Below are 21,774 nucleotides of genomic sequence, written 5' to 3'. Positions count from 1 at the left end.
AAATTACAGCAACGCCTGTATGTTGCAGTGACGCTGTACTGGAAAGGTTTTTAAAGCACAGCAAATGTAAGTAATTATTGCTCTGTTAGTCTAAGCATAGATTATTAATTCATCTGCAAAATGCACATGATGTCCATTCTTGCTGCCATTTTGCTGTCAAGTAACTGACACCTTAAAAAAAAAACTTGCCTCCCCCTATACACCTTCAAAAGAACATATAGTGGGCGTGTAGGGGAATTGAGTAGGGGGTGGGGGGGAGTCCCCACTCATCCCCATCACTGGACTCCTAAGATGTACATTAACCCCTCATGATCGTTGCCTCCCTCATGTTCTCCTCTCAGGCAGCAGCAGCAGCAGCAGGGCAAAGACATGCTGCAGCAGCCGTGCGCTGGGCCATAAAGGCGCACGCGCGTATATACATTTACGGTAACCCCCGATGTGGTCACAGTGTGCCTATAAAACTACCAACGTCCAACCGTGCAAGCTTGCGCGCGTGCACGCGCACTGAGCAAAGAGCGGCAGGGACGTTGATCGGCCCCCATCATCCCAGCCAGGAAATATCTGCAGCAGCACTATACTGTAGGCTGTTATTACGCAGGCAGGCTACCGATCAATACATGCACCCCCCCCCCCCCCCCCCCCCAAAAAAAAAAAAAAAAAACTCGCCTGACATACCAACGGGGAAGCCCTCCCTCATAAATCTGGGCATTTCTTTTACAAAGGAATCACTCACCCGATGTTGCTCAGCGCCTGCTCGAACAGCTCCGTCTGCAAGATGTTCTGAGGTGCCGTGAAAGCCCCGTTGAAATGTGATAAAACCGAGCTACAGAACTGACGCAATGTCTCAAACTGCATTTTCCCCCCACCTCGGTTTTCTTTTTATCCTCAGTAAGTGCTCAGCCTTTTCCCTTTTCCCACCATTACATCCCAAAGCCTGCGCTCTCTCCGGACGCCCCCCTTCTAAACATACACCTTGTCAGTTTTTTTCCTTATTATTATTAGTAGTAGTGGTAGTATTAATGTTATCTCCCGGGGGCGCATTAAACGCAAATAAGACGCCGATCAAGTTCCATATTCCTCCTTGCGCTGCTGGTAAAAAAGTGTCCTTAAACGAGACGCATACCGGGTGGGCTCCTTCCGTCATAATGCTTCGGACTTGCAGCGAGAAAAGGGAGGCAGTGCCGGTGCCGGTAACAAGCCTTTTCTTCTTCTCGCGGCAGCGGCAAAAATCTCTTCTCCGTGTGCGGGGAGAGGTGAAGGAGCGTCCGGAGGAAAGAAAAAGCGAAGAACCATCCTACACTGCACCTGGCGGCGGCGGTAGCATCCCCGTACCGGCGCATCAGCTGCTGCCTCACATTCAACTCATATTTCCCGTTGCCCATGAAGAGTACACACTTGCCCTGACACGCGCACAGACACGTACGCACGCGCTACCGATACAGTCGCGCGAACTCTTTCGCCATATCTCTCCATTCTGTCTCGCGCACTCTTCGGGACGCGCACAGCGGCAGATAACCGTCAGAATCACGCACGAAGGGGGTGGAAGGGGGCGTGCTAGCGTCACGGCTTTTTGTCTTTCCGACATTCCACATCCGGCTTTGGAATATCAGCGCTACATCAATCAGCAATAAAGTTACTGTGAGGACAAAGCACACAACTAATGAGGGCTTTCCCGAGAGCCTGCTTGTTTATTTATTTATTTAATGCGTTTCATTTCGTCCAGACAGCCAACTGTAAACACTTGAAATTAGCCAAAAAGAACCCAGTTAATTCCAGGCCCTTCTTTAAAGCTGATGCATTTAATGTGGTTACATATTTTTACAAGTCTTCGTGTTTTTCAGAAATCTGTTTGTTTGTACGGGTTTTTTTGTTGTATTTTTTTTTTTAATTCAGTTTACTTTCCAGAGTTGGAAGAAGTTTAATTTAAGTTAGTTTCAGTCGTAGTTATTATTATTAATAATAATAATAGTAATAATAATAACCATTATCATTATTATTATTTGGTTTTAATGTTCGTAATATTCCAAGTTCACTAAGTCGTTTCAGTTGGCTTAATTGTTTTTTCACATGTCTACTTTTTATTTTTATTTTAGGTTAATAAACCGTTTTTGTTTGGGTTTTTTTTTTTACATCTACTTGTGGTTGTTAGTTTAGTTTTAGTAAACTAATATAACCTTACTGAAAGATAAAATATAAATCTGCTATATTTAAAGCAGCGCTTCAGCTGTTAATCAACACAATAAAGTGGCCCTTGTTTAAGCATGAGGCAGTTAATGTATTTATGTAGAATGGTGTTGGCACTGTGATCATGTTAGGATAATAAAGTCCGGAATAAAACAAACATGCAGATGCTATAGTTACCCACATCTATCTAAACTCAAACATATATGAAGTACTATAAATACTAGACTATGAAAATATTAAGCTTAGAGGGATTGCAAATGTTTGTATTATTCCACTGTTCCATGCAAGGGACCAGGTGAGTCAGCATCAAAAACACTCAGTCCTCTTTAGGTTTACCTAAACCCAAAGCCTCATTCGATTATATAAATAAAATTGAACTGAAATGAACTGCTGGGCTCAAAACAAACCCTCTCCTACTTAATACAAATCTAAAAGAAAACATTATATGTTCAAATGAAACTGATGACTAAAACAACAAAAACTATTAACCCTGAACTATCTGTGTCAGCTGTTCTACCATATTATCATTTCACTGCAGAGCTGATCGAGGCCAATGCGGCACGTGCATAAAATAGGACTAGTACTGGTACACAACTTTAAACTGGGACAGACTAGGTTTGACTAAACAATTGTCTCAAGCTTACTATGTAACACACTGGGTTTTGCTGGTTGTTACAGGATGCTCGAGCTAGGTTTATTGTGCTCCTTCCTCTTCTCACATTTTTTTGGCAGGGTGAATGTGCCCGCTGCTGGGTTAAATGTGTTGAAAATGCAGAATCTGAAGAAATTCTCTCAGGGAGTACATTCCAGTCCCTGTTTAGGTATGGCGGTTTCATCAGCATCACCCAACACTGCAGCTGTCCTGGCATATTTGTGCATTCATTCAAATGACACCTTCGAGACCAAGACAAATTGGAAGCCCTCCCAAGTTATTTCTCCTTATAAATAGACCTCCAGCTTTTCCCCCTCCTTTTTTAGCACAACAGATCCAGGAGTTAATTTAAACATTCTTTAAGATTAATGAAAGTGGGTTCCGGTGCTTATGCGGAGGGAGTTCTATTTATACACTCTGTGCTATCCATCATCAGCATTATCCCATGAATTTTCAGACAGCCAGTTTCCTGTTTTGTCACTGCAAATGTAGGCAATGTCAATGCGAGAATTACTCCCTGGTACCATCTCCACCTCTCAAAGCTATGCAATCATTCACGATATAATGGCAAAATCCTCGGCCGGAAACAAAAAGTGATTGAGTGACTGACTGTTTGGAGCAGTCTGAGCAACTCCTGCATTACTTTGCACTGTAAAGCACTGCAGCTTTAATTACAATTTGCAGTTGATTCTCTGCTCTTTTTCTTTTTAAATCATTGGACAGTCTAAGGGAGATTCAACAAGAACACTGTGGCCATCCTTATCTTCCAACTGCATCCAAGCCATCAGGACTGTAGGAAAAAGTCTGATCCCCTGACTAAAGTCTGCTACATTATGTTTGCATGTGTTTCCACAACTACAAGAAGGACATATCCTCTATATAACTACCAAAATACAGCTGACCTGCTGTATAAAACTGTAACCTTGTGTGTTATACATCACTGAATGTGTAACAATGGGTATATCTGATGGAAGATGGGAGAATAACATCATGCCATCACTGTAACAGACTGATGAAGTGGCAGTGTTACGTATCCCATGTCTGAAAAGGCTTCATGTGTCACTCTGCTTGCTCATTGTGTTCTTGTCTATATTTCTGTAGGGTTTGTACCTTACAGTATAAAGTTCCCTGAGATGCACACGGCTATGAATCGGTCCTGTATATAAATATGTAAACTGAACCGATTCAAATTAAACCATAGCACAGTGGCCTCATTACACAGTGAAAGCTCTAACAGGACACTCGTGTATTTCCAACTGACTTGCAGGGCAGATGTGTTAAATGGACTTCACGTATGAAATTTTTAGTGGATTCTGAGGACTGTGTTTTGAGACATGTTGTAACCAGAGTTGTGCAGGTTGTTTTGTCCCTGTGCTACACAGGTCAGCGTAACTGTACTTTGCTGGCATGTAACACAGATGCACATAAATTACTCTGGGCTAACTCTGTATAACTCTCCAATTAGATCCAGGCTATCCACTGAGTGTGCTCTCCACAACATGGCTAAGTATACAGCCTGCATTTCCCATCTTTCCTATAAAGAAGCATGGAGAGGAAGAACAGACAGAGAGAGACAAGGGGGCAACTGTTAGTCTGTGAGCTATAAGGTTGCTGTGGCACACCAAGGGTTGTGGAAAACAAAGCCTTACGCTGAACAAATGCTGAGTTACCTTACATCTGAGAAGGAGCAAAGACGGACACGAGAGGGGTTTTTTGTTGTTGTTTTATTTCAAGGGCTCTGCTGAGAAATTCCAGAGAGTGTACAGATCCTGACTATAAGCGTCCATCCAACCTTTAGAAGAATAAAGAGCAAGGAGCCCCCATGTGGACATCAAAGTAACTACTTTACTTGACACCAGCATCAAGAAAAAGGCAACCGGATATGGGATTCACAAACACAGCGTGTCAGTGTTGTCAGCATGTGAGAGTGTTGCACTCAGAGGGAGCGCTTAGTGCATATGACAAAAGAAACACAGTGTTCTGCATTGTAATTAGCCCACTCTTGCTTTTCGAATAAAAACAAACAAACAAAAAAACCCATCCTATTAATACTTTATTTACTGCAGTGGCCGAGCTGGCCTACAAACAGGACTAATTACTAAATAGGACCGCTGCAGTGAAAAAGTGCGCTTTTGTCTCAAAAACAGAGATAGTACTAATCACTTCACACACACCTCACCTGCCTGTTTCCCATTGCAGCTGAATCAGAGTTTCAACCATCTGTGATCATGTGTGCCACTGTGGTGTATGTGTGTGCATGCATGCATGTGTGTGTAATGAAGAAAGAATGAGTGGGTGGATGACTGTAGTAGAATAGCTGAGTTAGTGCCAGTTAGATACAGTATATGTCTCCCTGTGTCGTTTATAGGTCTCATGGGCTCCATGTAGAAGAAGCTTATATGGATTCTTATGGCAGGCTTGCATGTCTGTTCCTTCTACAGCAACACAGAGCAGCGGTAATATTAAAAGGCTTTCTGCTGTTAGATGAACCACCTTTATGAAGCTCTTGTCTGTAACTTACACCGTGCATGCAGCGCATGCTTGCTTGTTTGTTGTTGTTTTTCACAAACAGAAGTGAGGTGTGCATGTGTGGGGCTCGTGTACCTTAGCCCTGAACCGTTGTCAAGGGACGCCTGTCTGGGCAGGAGCCCGCCGTGAGGTCTGTTTCTGTCTGACGCTGGTGTCAAGTCTCCTGAGGCTCCCTGGTAGGGGTATAGGGACGGGTCCTGCAGTTTGGCCTTCTTCCCCTGTGGCCCACCCTCAAACACACCCCGCGCTTGATCAGGCCCCGAGCCGTAGAACCATGCCCCCGATTTGGTGAGGATTTCTTGTTGTTTTCGGCACAAGTTGCATACCCACATAACCTGCAGGCAAGAGAAGGGGAACAGTTAGTTCAACTGAAGAGGCGGTGGCAGCCTTATAAAACCTAAGATGAGCTGCAATGGAGTAATTTGTGTATTTGTTATCTAAAGCTGTAACATGACTATGAGGCATATTGTTGTTGCTGGGTGAACAAAAAAAACCAAAAAGATCTCTCAAGGTGTTTGACAATCAGGAATCAGGAAGAGAACATTTATGAAAGTGAGTAAAATGAGTGTTTTCACCCCTGCAGCGACAATATTCATAAACACTACTCACAATTCATGGTGATGAGGTGAATGATGAAATATTAGACACATGCAGCAGCCTTTTAAATCAGTGAAAGGTAAAGTGACATGAGTGCAGATTTTTTTTTTATTGCTGCTCTACATTTTGAGCCTGTGCGTCCATCCTCTACAGTAGTTTTAGTGCAAATACAGCCGACTAACAGCAGAGGCTACATCATAGTGAATGTTACGCATATTTTGCTAATATATTTTAAAGGGAATGGCAATAATTTTTTTCTGTGTTGTGTCATCCTGGGTAAATAAAATAATGTTTATTTATTGGTATACCTGGATTGTCAGTGGACAGTAATATCACTCGGGTGACCACACCTCTCTCATTGAGTAAAATTTGAGAAGAGTAAGACCTTACTAAATGACTGGCAGGCCAGACAGCCAGTTGGGGGTGGCAAAGAGCCACTGCAGCACCCCACCCCCGACCCACACCACACATCGTGCTTTTACAGTCCCAGTGCTGAGTCAGTGCATTACCGTTATTAGTATAAGCGGGTGCTGAATTGACCGAAATGTTATGTCTACATTAACTGAAGTTGTTTAAACTGCGCCCGCCTGTACGGCAACTGTCAGAACAGGTTCAAAGGCTTGATCTGTACCACAGCTCCAAACTGCTTATCTCAGCCGCTGGTTCGAAACGAAATACAGAGAGACGCAGAGTTGGGTCTCTCCACCTCCGTGGCAGAAATCTAACAAATTATTATAGTTGGTAACAACCCAAAACATCCTATGCAACCTTTGCACTAACACACAGACCAAGAAAGTTTTTCTGGGTGGGACAGAGAGAAAACAAAAGCTGTCATCAAGTTACACAGTCAATCATTCAGTTTTATAAATTGTCACACTGTTATATCACAACACCCTGGGTGCAGTTGAACAGTAAAGAAAAAGCCTCGTATAAGACCTCCTGTGTCTTTTCCTAAGCAATATATGAAATTCCCCTCTCGCCCATCCGGGCGGTCTTTATCCTTCGAGCTCGGTTCCTCTACAAGAGGCCTGGGAGCTTGAGGGCCCTAGGACTGCGCTCTTCTGGACAGAGATCTCCGATGTTGCTCCTGGGATCTGCTGGGGCCACTCGCCTAGCTTGGGGGTCACTGCACCGAGCGCTCTGTGTACCACTGGGACCGCTGTTACCTTCACGCTCCACATCTTCTCGAGTTCTTCTCTGAGCCGTTGGTATTTCTCCAGCTTCTCATGTTCCTTCTTCCAGATGTTGCTGTCATTTGGTATCACTACATCTATCACTACGGCTGTCTTCCTCTGCCTGTCTACCACTACTATGTCCGGTTGGTTAGCCATCACCATTTTGTCCGTCTGTATCTGGAAGTCCGACAGGATCTTAGCTCAGTCATTCTCCACCACCCTAGGGGGCATCTCCCATTTTGACTTCGGGACTTCCAGGCCTTGTCGGCACAGATGTTTCTGTATACTCTGCCGACCACTTGGTTATGCCGTTCCATGTATGCCCTGCCTGCTAGCATCTTGCACCCTGCTGTTATGTGCAGGATTGTCTCAGGGGCATCTTTACACAGCCTGCACCTGAGGTCTTTCCTGGTGTGATAGACCCCAGAACTATTGATCTTGTGCTTAGAGCTTGTTCCTGTGCTGCCATGGTTATGTCCATAGTAATGCATTCACATCATCTAGTAGACCTTCAGAGGATACTTCACGTAATCTTGATAACCGGCTATGGAGGGATTATGTTTCAAGGTCAGTTCCTTCTTCCATTGCATATATATGTATAGAGAGAGAGAGATGCTACACGACTGAAACACACAAGAAACACCTCACAAAAAAAGAGAACATCAGCCTTTTTTTTAAACACAGGTTAATGTCACAATAATGAAGGATCTGCATTATATTTCATAGGTCAAAGGAAGCTCAGCATCTACACATCTACACAGTATGTACTGGTCTATGTTCTAGTGACACACGAGGTATTTATGACCTCCTATCAGTGTTACAGATGACTTAGAACTCTGGTCACACACAATGGAAGCAGCGAGGCTACACACTGTGCTTTATGTGTCCCAGAGGACAGGAGCCAATCAGACCACAACTTCCTTTATTTATCCAGTGCCACTGTGAGAGCTCTGCAGCAAACCAGGGGTCACTGTAGAAGACCCAGCTGTCACCTTACTCCTAATCAACGCCACATTACCTCCTGTATTTGATTTAACTAACATTGTGAATTGTAACTAAATCATGGGAAGTTATCTCAACGTGGAAGTCTCCAATCACACAAAGGAGTCTGTTTTTTTTTGGGGTTTTTTGCTTCAGGTAACAGTGCTCTGCAGTAATCAAGGCAGAGCAGCGTATGTCAGCACCTTCAGTATGTCTGCTGACAAAACACATGTGCGCACACATTACTAAACACCAGGAGACCCCAAAGGCTGCAGCTATTCCACCAAAGACTAGTTAAATCCCACATATCAATCATCACCGACAAAGACAAATACAAAAAGGCTATTAATGATAATCTAGGTATAATTTATATGATTCTTTCAGAGTTTTGTTTTTCTCAGCCAAACAATTTTTTTGTGTGTAGACGAGTGGATTAAGCTTACTCATGGAGAAATGTGTGGGTATCTACACTAATAAAGTAACTACCTACATTAGAGCATGTAGGATCATGGGAAAAAATGTTTTACCTGGTTAATTACCTGAAATCTGCCCTTTCCACTGCTGTAGCCAGTGACCTACATATTTACTCCTCCAAACTGCAATTAACAGGGAGTCAGTTACTGTGCACCTCCCCAGTCTGCCAATAATAATTAACCATATTCTCAGCCCTTGGACTGCACATGTCAAGCTCTTTTATCTCATCAGCGAAATACCTGATAGCCTATTAGTATTCCAAAAACACAGGCCAAAAAAACAAAACTGCATGGGTCCAGAAAATGTTGCACACACCGAGCTTCAGACATCAATACTTGGATTTGATTTGCACTTTGGATCTGAGTCAGAATAAAAATTGAGGGTTATAAAGTCTATAAGACAGGAGGAGGGGAAAAACCTCCACAGGCTGAATCTACAATATCTAAAAAACACTGAATGAAATTAAATGAAATTATGTAGTGACACTGATGACATTTTCTGTGGTTGCCTAAATGTTTCACAGAGGTTATAGATGGGCTTGAGAGACTAGTGAGTGCTACCTGGTTTAGCAGTTCAAAGACTTCTGAGCTAAGGATACAAAATTTCTCAAATTCAACCCAAAAATAAGAAATCTGCTGAAACTTTGACGGTAGAGATAAGATCTCATGCTGTAGCACAGTACTAGATGTGTGACAGTAACGGAAGCACGTTGGTTTGTCTTTAGTCACACTGGCAGACACCACACAGCATAAGGCTGCTAACAGTCCATCCAGGGATGCAATCCAAAGACAGATTGAGCTCAACCCACACTGACAGGAAACTATTATAACCTCCATTCATTTGCAGAGAACATTGACAAAAAGACTCCACAGTAGATGAATGCATTCACAATGACACACACACACACTGGTCAAGCAGCTGTAACAGCCCCAGGTATTTTCACTATCACTGCAGCCATTCTGCTCCAGACTCTCAAACACACGCGCTTCCCTTTGGCTCAACTCTTCACGGCTGAGCGCAGGCAGCGGGTTTGGGGGCTGTGGCCCTCAGGCAGGACCATTTCTCTCTGTGTTTGCACATTTCATAGTCATTGAACCTGCAGTTAAAAATAGAAAAATAAAAAAAAATTTAAAAAAATAAAGCGCTACCACCCTGTCCAAAACACCTGGAAGATAGATACTCTATTCAACCTGCTATAGGCTGCTTACTGAGGCAGTGAATTAAGGGAAATACACACCACATGCCACAGGATCAATAAATAATTTCCTTTCCAATACTTTCTCATCAGACCAAAGGTTTGTTTTTTAGGGTAGCAGCAAATATCATCTTCCAAAAAAAGTGGGTGTGTTCTTGGGGAATTGGCAGTGCACATTCACATATGTCTTTGAAGGAGAGGTTATCTTTGACACCCCCCCCCCCCTTTTTTTTTCTTCTGTGAATAAGCCAACAAGTAAAGACAACAACATGTATCCATCAGCAATGTCCATTACATATTAAACACTGTTGTGCATGCTCCATTCAATTTTTTCCTGAAAGAGACATCCCCTCACAAAGCTGCTGGATCTGCAGTAAGCAGAGAGCACCGAGCTCTCTCTTGTGGCCGTTAAATGACACTGCAACATTATTTAACACTCCAGAGTGAATCAGCAGTATCCTTCCAGGCAAAAAACAAGAAAAGCAGAAAGCCAGCTCCAGCGTTAAATGACACTTTTAGATTCATTCATTTTACACTCATTCATCCGTAACATCGTCACAGGATGCTATTTCAAATCGAGATGAGGAGCTTCTGGTGACATCTGTGCCACATTCATTTGTTTAACAGTTATAAAGAAACCCTGCTGAGTGTCCGTGCCACGATTCCAACTGAAGATTGCATTTGGAGGTTTTCTGTGAAATTTGTTGCATATCAGCTGCCCAATAGAGACAAAAATAAGCTCATCTACAGCTAAAGCAGCAACAAGCTGCAATATTGATGGGGCAGTAAATGAACTGTCATAGGTATCATATTGCATCCCTGTTTCCCTGCTTCACCTGAACTGGGGTGAACTGAACCGCTCATTAAAGACTCATTGTTTGGGTAGTGAAGTGTTCCTCAGAACATCCTGACCTGGACAGAGTCCAGCTTAAGCACACGGGCATCACAAAGTATCCAGCTGCAGTCCAGAGTGGATGAGATCTGAACACTTTGGCCTTATGAAAGGGAACAGAATGCACCAGGAGGGTAACATAGCATGTTTCAGCAGAGGTTATCACCCAATATTTCCCTTATTACATCCTATTAAAGATGCATATTCAGTTTGAGGAGTTTTGAGGCACTTCTCTAGAATGAAAGGTTTACAGGGTGTCATTATTATTTTTGTTGTTTTGTAAGTGTGTATTCCAGCCAATACTAACGCAAGGAGAGCGCCTACATTCACATGCCCTAACACTGGCTGCACGTGGTGAATTACATTTTAATGAGCTTCTAATTTTAGTGTTGCGCGGCAGTAATAATAATAGACTTGATGAATATTTATGCTCCTTGTTTGAAGTTCAAGAGACACAAGAAAGAGGAGGGGACTGCTGTGGAAAACCAGTGTATGGATTCACACAAAAATGGCTGATGCCTGTCAGACCCACAGCCCCTTCAGCCTCTCTGTGACCCAAATAAACGTGTTAAAAACGGGGGGTTTTGTTTTTTGACTGGCACTGCGCGCTCAGTGGAGACAAACACATGCAGTACTGTCGGTAGGATAAAAGGAATCTGATTTGGGATTTTCTGAAAAGAAATTGCTGCAACACATGCTGTGTTCGGCCAGAGTGCTGAACTGAAACGGCCACCTTTATGGCAAACAAAATGACCAGTGGTTAAAAAAAAAACAGCAAAAAACAAACAAACAAACAAAACCGCGATGTTGTCACTCTGAAGCTCGTTCAGCTTACCCATGATGCCGCTGAGACAAAGATAGCCGTCTCTCCAAGTCATTCCAATAACGTGCTGAGGACCGTCAGAGGCTTCTGCTCCTGAAAGCCAAGAAGCGATTCCGACCTTCAGCACCGCGGACAGCTCCGAGCGCTGACACCGGGTTGCCTGCCTGTCTGCCGGACAGCAGCTGCTGAAAACACCGTGAAGATAACACCGGGGGGATCAACCGGCCACATCCGATCCAAGAAAACCGACCAACGAAGCCTTATTCCCTTAATTCTTTCCAACAAAGCGATAACGGACTGCACAGAAGCCTCAATTCCTCAATTCCTGCTTGTGCCGTTATACTGGATCCATCCGTGCAAACAGTCCCGGACTGAATGTCAGCAGCGTCTCTCCGAGAAAAAACAAAACATAAAAAAACCCCAAAACCCAAACATGTGAGGTGAGCAGTAACGCGTCAAATCACGCTGTGTGAGTTCATCTGGAACAGAGAGTCAGAGCTCTGCTGGACCTAAAAGAGCTGATTACATATGCGACGCGTCCCAGCTCTGCTCCCACACTCCGGCAGACAACGGACAACAGCTACAGCCGCTGTTCCCCCCTCCCGCAGTTAGCGTTCACAGGAACACTAGAGTCTGTGCTGGAAATGCACCCAGAGCCTCCGCAAAGAGACTGGAAAACAAACGCGTCATCGTGCATTTGCCCTCGTGTCACACTGCCGCTGGACCAGGAGTCGCAAAATGTTGAACCCACGCGAGGAGAAAAAGCAAAAACAAAAAACAAAAAACAAGCGAAACAGCGATAAAATCACTTGAGGAACTGAGCCGGGTGATGAGGTGTCGTCAGTCTATACCAAGCTTCTACCCTCATGTGAAATCTGCCCCCCCCCTCCTCCCATAACATGTGCAAGCAGCATTTTGTCTACTATGAAAGAAAGCACAGAAACGTCCTTGTACAGCTACATTTGGAGAGAAAAAAATGACGAGATGTGCATTTTTCATGCTTTCTATCACAGATATATATATAGCTGAGGTAAATGTATAATTAGCCAGGTTACAAAGCTCTGCAGGTTCAGTCATAAATAGGTGGCATCAGTATCACAGCATAGAGCTGAAAAAACGCATCTGTGCGTCAGTTATGTCATATTTCAAGACGTTGGAACACATTTATTAAAGGGATTTCTAACTGCATTACTACTGTAACATCACGTGCATGCTCAGCACATATGAAAAAGGTGCATCTCTATGAAATCAGAAAACAGTTAGTAGTACACCATCAAGGAGCATTGTTCTAATGGTGAAAGCAATTTCACTGGTGCCATTTATAGAGTCATAATTTTTCTTTGATTCATTACATTTTTTTTTTAAAAAGGAAATAGAATCCAACAAAGTAGCGTCGTCCTTGCGCTTCTATTTTATAGCAGGAATGTCGAGGGTCCAGGAAGCACATGTAACATCTTCAAGAGTTGCTTTAATCGCAAATGAGTTCCTCCCCGGAGACTGTTGATTCCTCAGGCCCTTTTTGAAGCCACATCAGAGGAAATTGGTGGGGGTGCTCTACCGCTACAAGCAGGGACTCTGAAGACTTCACAACACTGACACACAGTTTATCTATATCAAAGGCATTTCCAATTTTGAGAACAGAAAAAAAAGAAGAAGAAAAAAAAAAGAAAGTTGCTCGGAAGTTTTTTTTGCTTGAAGTAGAGGCTAAGCTACCTGGCACGATTGCTGAGCAGTGATTATTATCAACACACACTCTTATCACTGTTTTTACATCCATTATTCAGCTTGTTGCGATAAGATAAAGCGATTAATGTGGCTACACTACAAGAGTCATAGAGTCAATTGAGCTTTTCAGGGTTAGTGAGCAGAAAACCTCCATCTCGCCTAAACTTCTTTACCAGCTGTTTTAACTCTCGGTCCCTCTACGCTATATCATATTCTAGCGTGTCATATCTCTTCTTGCTGTTCCCGGCATAGACACTTGTAAATATTCAATGGCGTTTCACAGAACAAGATCTCTCTCGCCACTGCTGTCACCATCTGCGAGAGAGGGAAAGAGTAGACGGATGGAAAAAGGGCAGATTTCACCACCCCCGCCGCCACCACCTCTTTCACTGACACACAAGCTTAGACACCAGACCGTCAAGGCACGCCGCAATGTGTCCCTTTGTTCGCGCGGGAGTAATCAAAGCTTCTGTCCATCAGTTCAATATGACAATAGTGATCAACTAATGCCCTGAGTGGTCTTTTGTATTGGTTTGTGTTGTGGAGGTAGCACACACCAACATCAAAAACTGAAAAACGCCTCTTTGCTTTTTCACACTCATCACCTCTGTTTCTTATTTTTATGCTGACCCTCTGACCGACCCTGTCAGCTGAACTTCTGCTTCCTGCCATAAATGCTTACTTTGCTCCCCTGCTGCAGACGAGCGTTGCAACACATTTCACATGCAGATCTGCAAAAAAATATTCAAAAGTATGACAGCACTGCCAAGCACTGTGATAGTGATGTTACTGAGAGCAGCAAGAGGAGACATATATTTTCACCTGCACTGGGATCAAGTGTTTATGTCAGTGCATATAGACATACATTACTTTAGAATGTCCTATCATTACAAAATGATTCAGTTCTTTTTGGTGTAACACTCCCATACTCATGGTCTGTATGGAGAAGTGACCTTGTACACCAGGACACTGGGGCATCACCAGATAAATAGCTGGCACTGGATAAGAGGCACATCACATGGTCTAGCTGCCATTGCCCTGACTGTCTATCACCAGCCTGCTGCCACTGTTATTACTCAACACCATCTGTACAACATGGTAACCGATCTCTCAGCTATTATCTAGCAGTGAACAATGGAAGCCCTTACAAATGGGGGTCTTGGCATTATAGGGAGCAGCTGGACAGATGTCGCTCTGTGTTTCTGCTGAGCCTGTTGGTATGCAGTGTCCTCCACAGCCTGCAGTCTGTCACTTTAACGGCTAAACACGGGAAGGCGAGCGCTAAGAGAACTCTGGGAAATGCATGTTATACATATACAGGGAGTGCAGAATTATTAGGCAAGTTGTATTTTTGAGGAATAATTTGATTATTGAACAACAACCATGTTCTCAATGAACCCAAAAAACTCATTAATATCAAAGCTGAATGTTTTTGGAAGTAGTTTTTAGTTTGTTTTTAGTTTTAGCTATTTTAGGGGGATATCTGTGTGTGCAGGTGACTATTACTGTGCATAATTAGTAGGCAACTTAACAAAAAACAAATATATACCCATTTCAATTATTTATTTTTACCAGTGAAACCAATATAACATCTCCACATTCACAAATATACATTTCTGACATTCAAAAACAAAACAAAAACAAATCAGCGACCAATATAGCCACCTTTCTTTGCAAGGACACTCAAAAGCCTGCCATTCATGGATTCTGTCAGTGTTTTGATCTGTTCACCATCAACATTGCGTGCAGCAGCAACCACAGCCTCCCAGACACTGTTCAGAGAGGTGTACTGTTTTCCCTCCTTGTAAATCTCACATTTGATGATGGACCACAGGTTCTCAATGGGGTTCAGATCAGGTGAACAAGGAGGCCATGTCATTAGTTTTTCTTCTTTTATACCCTTTCTTGCCAGCCACACTGTGGAGTACTTGGACGCGTGTGATGGAGCATTGTCCTGCATGAAAATCATGTTTTTCTTGAAGGATGCAGACTTCTTCCTGTACCACTGCTTGAAGAAGGTGTCTTCCAGAAACTGGCAGTAGGACTGGGAGTTGAGCTTGACTCCATCCTCAACCCGAAAAGGCCCCACAAGCTCATCTTTGATGATACCAGCCCAAACCAGTACTCCACCTCCACCTTGCTGGCGTCTGAGTCGGACTGGAGCTCTCTGCCCTTTACCAATCCAGCCACGGGCCCATCCATCTGGCCCATCAAGACTCACTCTCATTTCATCAGTCCATAAAACCTTAGAAAAACCAGTCTTGAGATATTTCTTGGCCCAGTCTTGACGTTTCAGCTTGTGTGTCTTGTTCAGTGGTGGTCGTCTTTCAGCCTTTCTTACCTTGGCCATGTCTCTGAGTATTGCACACCTTGTGCTTTTGGGCACTCCAGTGATGTTGCAGCTCTGAAATATGGCCAAACTGGTGGCAAGTGGCATCTTGGCAGCTGCACGCTTGACTTTTCTCAGTTCATGGGCAGTTATTTTGCGCCTTGGTTTTTCCACACGCTTCTTGCGACCCTGTTGACTATTTTGAATGAAACGCTTGATTGTTCGATGATCACGCTTCAGAAGCTTTGCAATTTTGAGACTGCTGCATCCCTCTGCAAGATATCTCACTATTTTTGACTTTTCTGAGCCTGTCAAGTCCTTCTTTTGACCCATTTTGCCAAAGGAAAGGAAGTTGCCTAATAATTATGCACACCTGATATAGGGTGTTGATGTCATTAGACCACACCCCTTCTCATTACAGAGATGCACATCACCTAATATGCTTAATTGGTAGTAGGCTTTCAAGCCTATACAGCTTGGAGTAAGACAACATGCATGAAGAGGATGATGTGGACAAAATACTCATTTGCCTAATAATTCTGCACTCCCTGTATACATGTACACTGATATGGCCTCCTGTTGTGCATTGACCTGCCCGGCGATGGTGTACATCTTTAGTTCATTACACACTTACAGATTATTGCCAAATGTAAATCTATAGTGTTGTGCGCTACATCATGTGGAAGATTACATATTGGGAATGATGCGGGAACATTGAGGCTAGGCATGGTATTTTATGAGCAAAAAATAAATAAATTCAAAAACAGTCGCCAACTTAGAAAAGTTACCTGTTTTATTTAATTCAAATTATTTTAATCAAAATATTTAAATACAGGTCAGGTCTAATTTGAATGTCAATATTAAGCTTGAAAGGACACTCCTGTATTAAATATTATACCTATATAAAGTCTACGCCTTAGAAATAACACATTATTATTTATTTATTTTTAAAGATGATGTGTTATGCTTTTTCTGAAATGTTTTTCCTTTATATAAGGTGGGGTGACTGTGGCTCAGGATGTAGACCAGGTCAGAAATTAATCGTGAAGGTTGGGAGTTTGATTCCCTGCTCCCATGCATGCCAAAGGCAATGTGAGTTGAGTGTGTGTGCAAATGGGTGAATGAGACATAAAGAAAGCACTTTTAATGCTCAAATTGAGTAGAAACTTGCTATACAAGAACCAGTAAATTTACCAATGTTACAATGGTACATGCTCACAGATCGATTCAAATATCGATAGTATCAATACCAATGCTAATATTGCTAGTATCGGATCGATACTACGAGATGATAGGATTGATGCTTTGTTTCTATCGTCTAAGTTAGCTGCCTTTATAGGTTGAAGTACTAGTACTTGCACTGGTATCAACATCAGCAAATCAGAAGAATGTTGGCTTAAAAGCAAGGAGCTAAGAAATGGCTCTTTCAGACAAAGGATGAACTGGAGGTTTACACCAAACCTCGTGCAAAATAAAATAAGGATTGTTTTCAACTGCAATCCAAGAATAAAAATATAAAATTTTAAAATGATCATATTTAGCTGATTATTTGAAAACAAGCCTGCTGTCAGTACCCCTGCTCTATTCTGTCTTTCAAGACTGCAGTCTTTGTATTGTCCTAGTGTAAAATGGCTCTCTCTGTGTATGTATTTCGTATTAGTTAACCTTTATTTCAACACTGACATGACTCACAGATGAAACTAATCAGCACCTCTCATGCTCACTTCCCATCTGTCTTGGCTGCTGTATGTGTATTTATGCATATCTCAGCATTTTATGAACCATGATTGTGTTCAGACAGTCCCAAGAAACACAAAAAAATAATTTGCTAACCACTTTGTCCTCCTGTTGCAATTCCATGAGAGCAGGAATGCAGCAGAAAGAAATAAAGAGGGGAGACAGATTAGAGGGGAGAGGGGGCAGGAAAGATGGGGGAGAGAGAGAGAGAGATTGTGAGTGGCATTAGTAGGTCCTCGTAGCACTGTCACATACTCGATCAGCACATTTTTGAACAGCATCAAATAAAAACACACATTTAAAAGGCCTAAAAGCTTTAGCATAGTCTTGTACAGTGGTTAGCTGGGCATCGAAGTGCCACATTATACGAGAGCAGTCATCGGGCTCCTCTATGAGACAAGAAAAAGGAGGGACAGCTCCCTCGAGTGGTCAAATGGAAGAGCTGTACGTTAACGTGTAAACGTCTATAGCTGTGAATGAACACATCAGAGAAAGAAGAATTATAAACGAAGGCATGTGACTGGAGTACACGATCATGATCTGAAAAACATTAGTTGCCATTAGAGACACTGCTGGCTCAATCGCCGTGACTATGATTTTACAGCAAACTTTCATAACCTTGTATTAAATACAAACATATGAAAAACAAAACAAAAAAACCCACATTGCCTGGGTGGGGCATCAGCACATGTGGGAGTGTGTGTCTTTAATACCAACCACGGCATTACCTTATTTGACCGCAGAGACACTCGTCCTCCGCACCGAGCACAGAATTTCGTTTGGCAATATGAACAGAGGTGGCCACAGCCATCGGCAAACTTGGTTTTGTGGCAGATCCCGCAGGTTGGGGCTTCGCTCTTCTGGTCCTGACCCTGCTTTGTCTCCTCCCCCATCTTCTTAACCTGGTCCTTATATGACTCAAACTGCTGGTGCAATTTTCTGCAAGCAAATGGGAAGGGCAGAGGTTAATAAAAAAAAAAGGAGATACGGGTTGGTGACCAATTAAAAAATTGAACATCGGTATATCATTGATTTTTTTTTACTCATACAGCCTTTTTTTTGTACTCCAGAAGTGCTATGTCTTATTCAGGATGAGTGGGAAAAAATGCTACAAACAAACTATTATTATGGATTAGATAAGTCTGAATGATCAATCTTGACATAGAGTATATATAACAAAGGCCGTAAGTATCGCACTGTTAGAGTGTCCAGTGCACGCTTGTGGCAGTGTGGGAGACTCGTTTCACACTGGAATTATCCTTGTTGGATGACTCGTGGCTTGAGTCCTTTTCTCCAAATCACACTTCCACAAAAAGCTTCTGCTGTCAGCTGACTAAGTGATATACCCTCAGACGTATGCAGTGTGTTAGATTTTGAAAGGAAAAGCAGACGCCATGACCTCAGTAGCTTCAAAGCTGAGCTCCTCCTTTGATATCGCGCTTCGCCTAAAACACGGTGGGGGTGGGTATCAAATTTGCTTTGCAACTTTAAGAACATCACTTAATTCCACTTTCTCAGGTTCCATTGCGTTTAATGAATCATTTGCACCTGTGTTTCTATATCAGGACCGTTGTAAGGTGAGACCGAGCACACCTCGGAGCCATACTGTTAGATAATCATCTTCCAGATACACACAGTTATTACTGCTCTGGTGTATTATGCTCAGGCAATCATTTGTCATTGCTACTGCCTCTATTGTGTTACTCCTTGTGTCCTATAGATGGCCTCCTACTGGTACATTACATCTGATCTTATACAGTGGCTGCTTAACTCCTAACAAGTCCTCAGAGGCTCCTAAAAAAGCACGGGCTCTTCACATGCATTTTGTATGACACATGTCAATTGAGCGTCTCCTTGGAAACTAAACACTGGGCTGACTTCATAATATGGCGATTAGAATTGGTTTCAGCCCACATATCCCCTGCAACATTCATTAGCGCTTGTGAATTATTGAGCAGAGCTATCCTTTTACCACATACAGCTCTGCATTTGAGATAAACGTGTTTCCTTTGCTCACAACTAGACCTTTAGAGCCCAAACGTAAGGTCCACACACGCCACTTCGAGTCTATGTGTGGGTGTGTGGTAATGTGCACAAGTAACTGTGCCATCTGAACATTAGATCGAGTGCCACAGGCATGCCCCACGTTGTACCCACCGAGGGATTAAAGGGCTAATTGTGTCAGAGCCTTTTGTGTTTACCAGCAGAGATTAGTGTGTACCCTTGTTTAACAGATCCCACCAAATCTCATTTACTGACAGAGGGGCTGATAACAGATTGATCAAGAATATGATACAAGAGGTAAAGACTAGTCTCCCAGGATAAAGGAAATAAGAGTACAAACAATTGTGTTTTTTCTCACTTATCTCCCCTTACAGTCAAGCATTTAGAGAAATATGCGCCAGACAAGGTCACTTACACAGACCACTTCTAACAGTCACTCAAACCTTTTTGGTGGGACAAAAAAAGAGTTGCTGATGCAAATCTGTCACTAAAACAGATAACACATAGCAAGAATAACCTGTTTAAGCAGGGTAAAGCGTATACTGCATACAAAGTCAAGGTCATAAAGAGTAATGCAACTTTCATAAGTTTGCCTCTCTACACCAGAACAGTGAAGACATTTAGCTTTAAACCAAGAGTTATCCAAAATATAGCATTATCTGTTATGACTTACAGTTGATTAATGACCTGTTTCATTGCCAGGTGTGCAATCGTGTTCAGGGCAGATTAAGGAGAGTAAAGTTCTATGTGGTCCAAAGATGCGGCAATTCAATTGAACAAGGTCACTGTAAGGTGTAAAAAACAAGCAGTCCTAGGAGAGGCCAGGTCAGCATTCTGGTACGTTCCTTGGAAACAAGGAATGGACTGAGGAGACTAAGTAACATCAAGAAACAAGATAAGTTAAGAGCAATTAAAATTTATGTGATAGCCAATACAAAGAGTCTGTAACCTGCTGTGAGCCCAACTGAGCATGTGTTGTATTTACTTAACACAAAACTAAAGCCAAACTAGCAGTAACTGATGGTGGCTGTAAAACAGACTTCAGAGTCCATCACTGCAAATGACTTGCATCCAAGTATTAAAGATATTTTAGATGGTAGTAATTATATTTGTCAAATAACTTTGAACCTTTAAAAACTGGAATCACTATGTCTAGACTTGGTGGTAACTAACAACTTGTAAATGCAATATTATGATTCCTTAAATCAAAGCTGAAAGTCTATACTTTAATTAGAAGTTGATAACTTTAGTCAAAATCAAATACAGTGGTGTAGAAGGGAACAATTAGGAGTTTACTGTCAGTGTCCAAATGCATCTTGCTGTATAAATGAAATATCCCAAAAGTAAAGAGACAACTATCCCAGACTAATCAAATTCAGGAAATAAGTTACTGAGTAAAACAGAATAAATGTACAGTCAGAGTAGAATCCCATGGCAGCCAACAGCTGGTACACAGTACCCATTCTTGCTTATCCAGTCAGACTCGGTCAAATATAGGTGATGCTGCTGACGAGTAATCATACGCTACTCATTGTCCCATCCCAAGCTAGCGTGTCGGAGCTCTCTTACCTCTCTGCCACACCAGAGCAGCTATAAGCAGCCGTAACACGAAACTCTCGCTTGGACGTATGACAGAGTCTGCATATCAACACCAAGCCTGAGCTACAAGCTCTCTACAGGGCTTGGGATTCCTCTTTTGTCACACACCACTGGAGCTGAATCCTAACTTCCTGGTGTCTTTATTATGCCATGCTGACCCTAAAACATCAGCAGCGAGTCTATTAATTGATTTATTGATTACTGATTAATTGATTGATTTCTACAAGATGAAGCAACTTACTGGGTGCAAATCAGATTGTCCAAATATCACAATTCTGTCTTGAGTTTGACTTTAAACTCTAGTTTAATTGCTTTATTGGCAGAAGAAGAATTGAGCTGACAAGTCTGCAATGTCAGATTTTCACAAACTTTGTTACAGCTAAATAATCTAGACAGCAGTCCCACTACGTGCAGCATACAAACTCTGCTTTGGTTTGTTTTTTATTCATTTCAATAGCATGCTTGATACTCTGGTATGCAAGCTAATTGCACACAGCAATGTTTATCACATTGTTGTGTGGTTGCTGCTTCTGACAGTAAGTCTTATAAGAACCCATGGTTGAAACTTTGATGACATCTCCCTGGTCAAACATCTCGCTGTACAACTGCAAAAATAAAACCACAGACAGACCATTTTGATGCTGTGTCCAAATAGAATAGAACATATATGTCTAACAACTGTCTAATCTGTTGAATGGTAAACTTAAGGCATCAGACTGTTTCTATTGCCCCTCTGGCCCATTGTCACGATTATCAACCCAAACTTTTTTCTTGTGTGATGAGCACACAACCCTGATATCATCAGTTTGAGTCTTCACTAATCAATAAAGACATACCAGAAATGGTAGAAAACATTTCTTGAACACAAACATTCTCTT

At 42.4% G+C, this 21,774-nt stretch overlaps 1 protein-coding gene across 12 annotated transcripts in view; it reads right to left on the bottom strand.

Moving 5' to 3' along the window:
* Positions 1-21,774, bottom strand: part of rims2a (regulating synaptic membrane exocytosis 2a) — a 154,205-nt gene that overhangs the window by 105,651 nt on the left and 26,780 nt on the right. For 11 of the 12 annotated variants that reach the window (XM_026184927.1, XM_026184928.1, XM_026184925.1 and 8 more), the window contains exon 1: positions 734-1,807. In XM_026184927.1, coding sequence (XP_026040712.1) covers positions 734-855 — 122 coding nt within the window. In that variant the 5' untranslated portion in view covers positions 856-1,807. Of the gene's footprint in view, positions 1-607; positions 635-733; positions 1,808-5,434; positions 5,701-17,389; positions 17,402-18,021; positions 18,233-21,774 lie in introns of those variants that run through there. The other variant, XM_026184935.1, reaches the window with a different exon arrangement.

The sequence above is a fragment of the Astatotilapia calliptera genome, chromosome 11, assembly GCF_900246225.1.
Source record: "Astatotilapia calliptera chromosome 11, fAstCal1.2, whole genome shotgun sequence".
Lineage (NCBI taxonomy): Eukaryota > Metazoa > Chordata > Actinopteri > Cichliformes > Cichlidae > Astatotilapia > Astatotilapia calliptera.
Note: the sequence above shows the minus strand (reverse complement) of the source record. Positions and strands in the feature narration are given on the sequence as shown.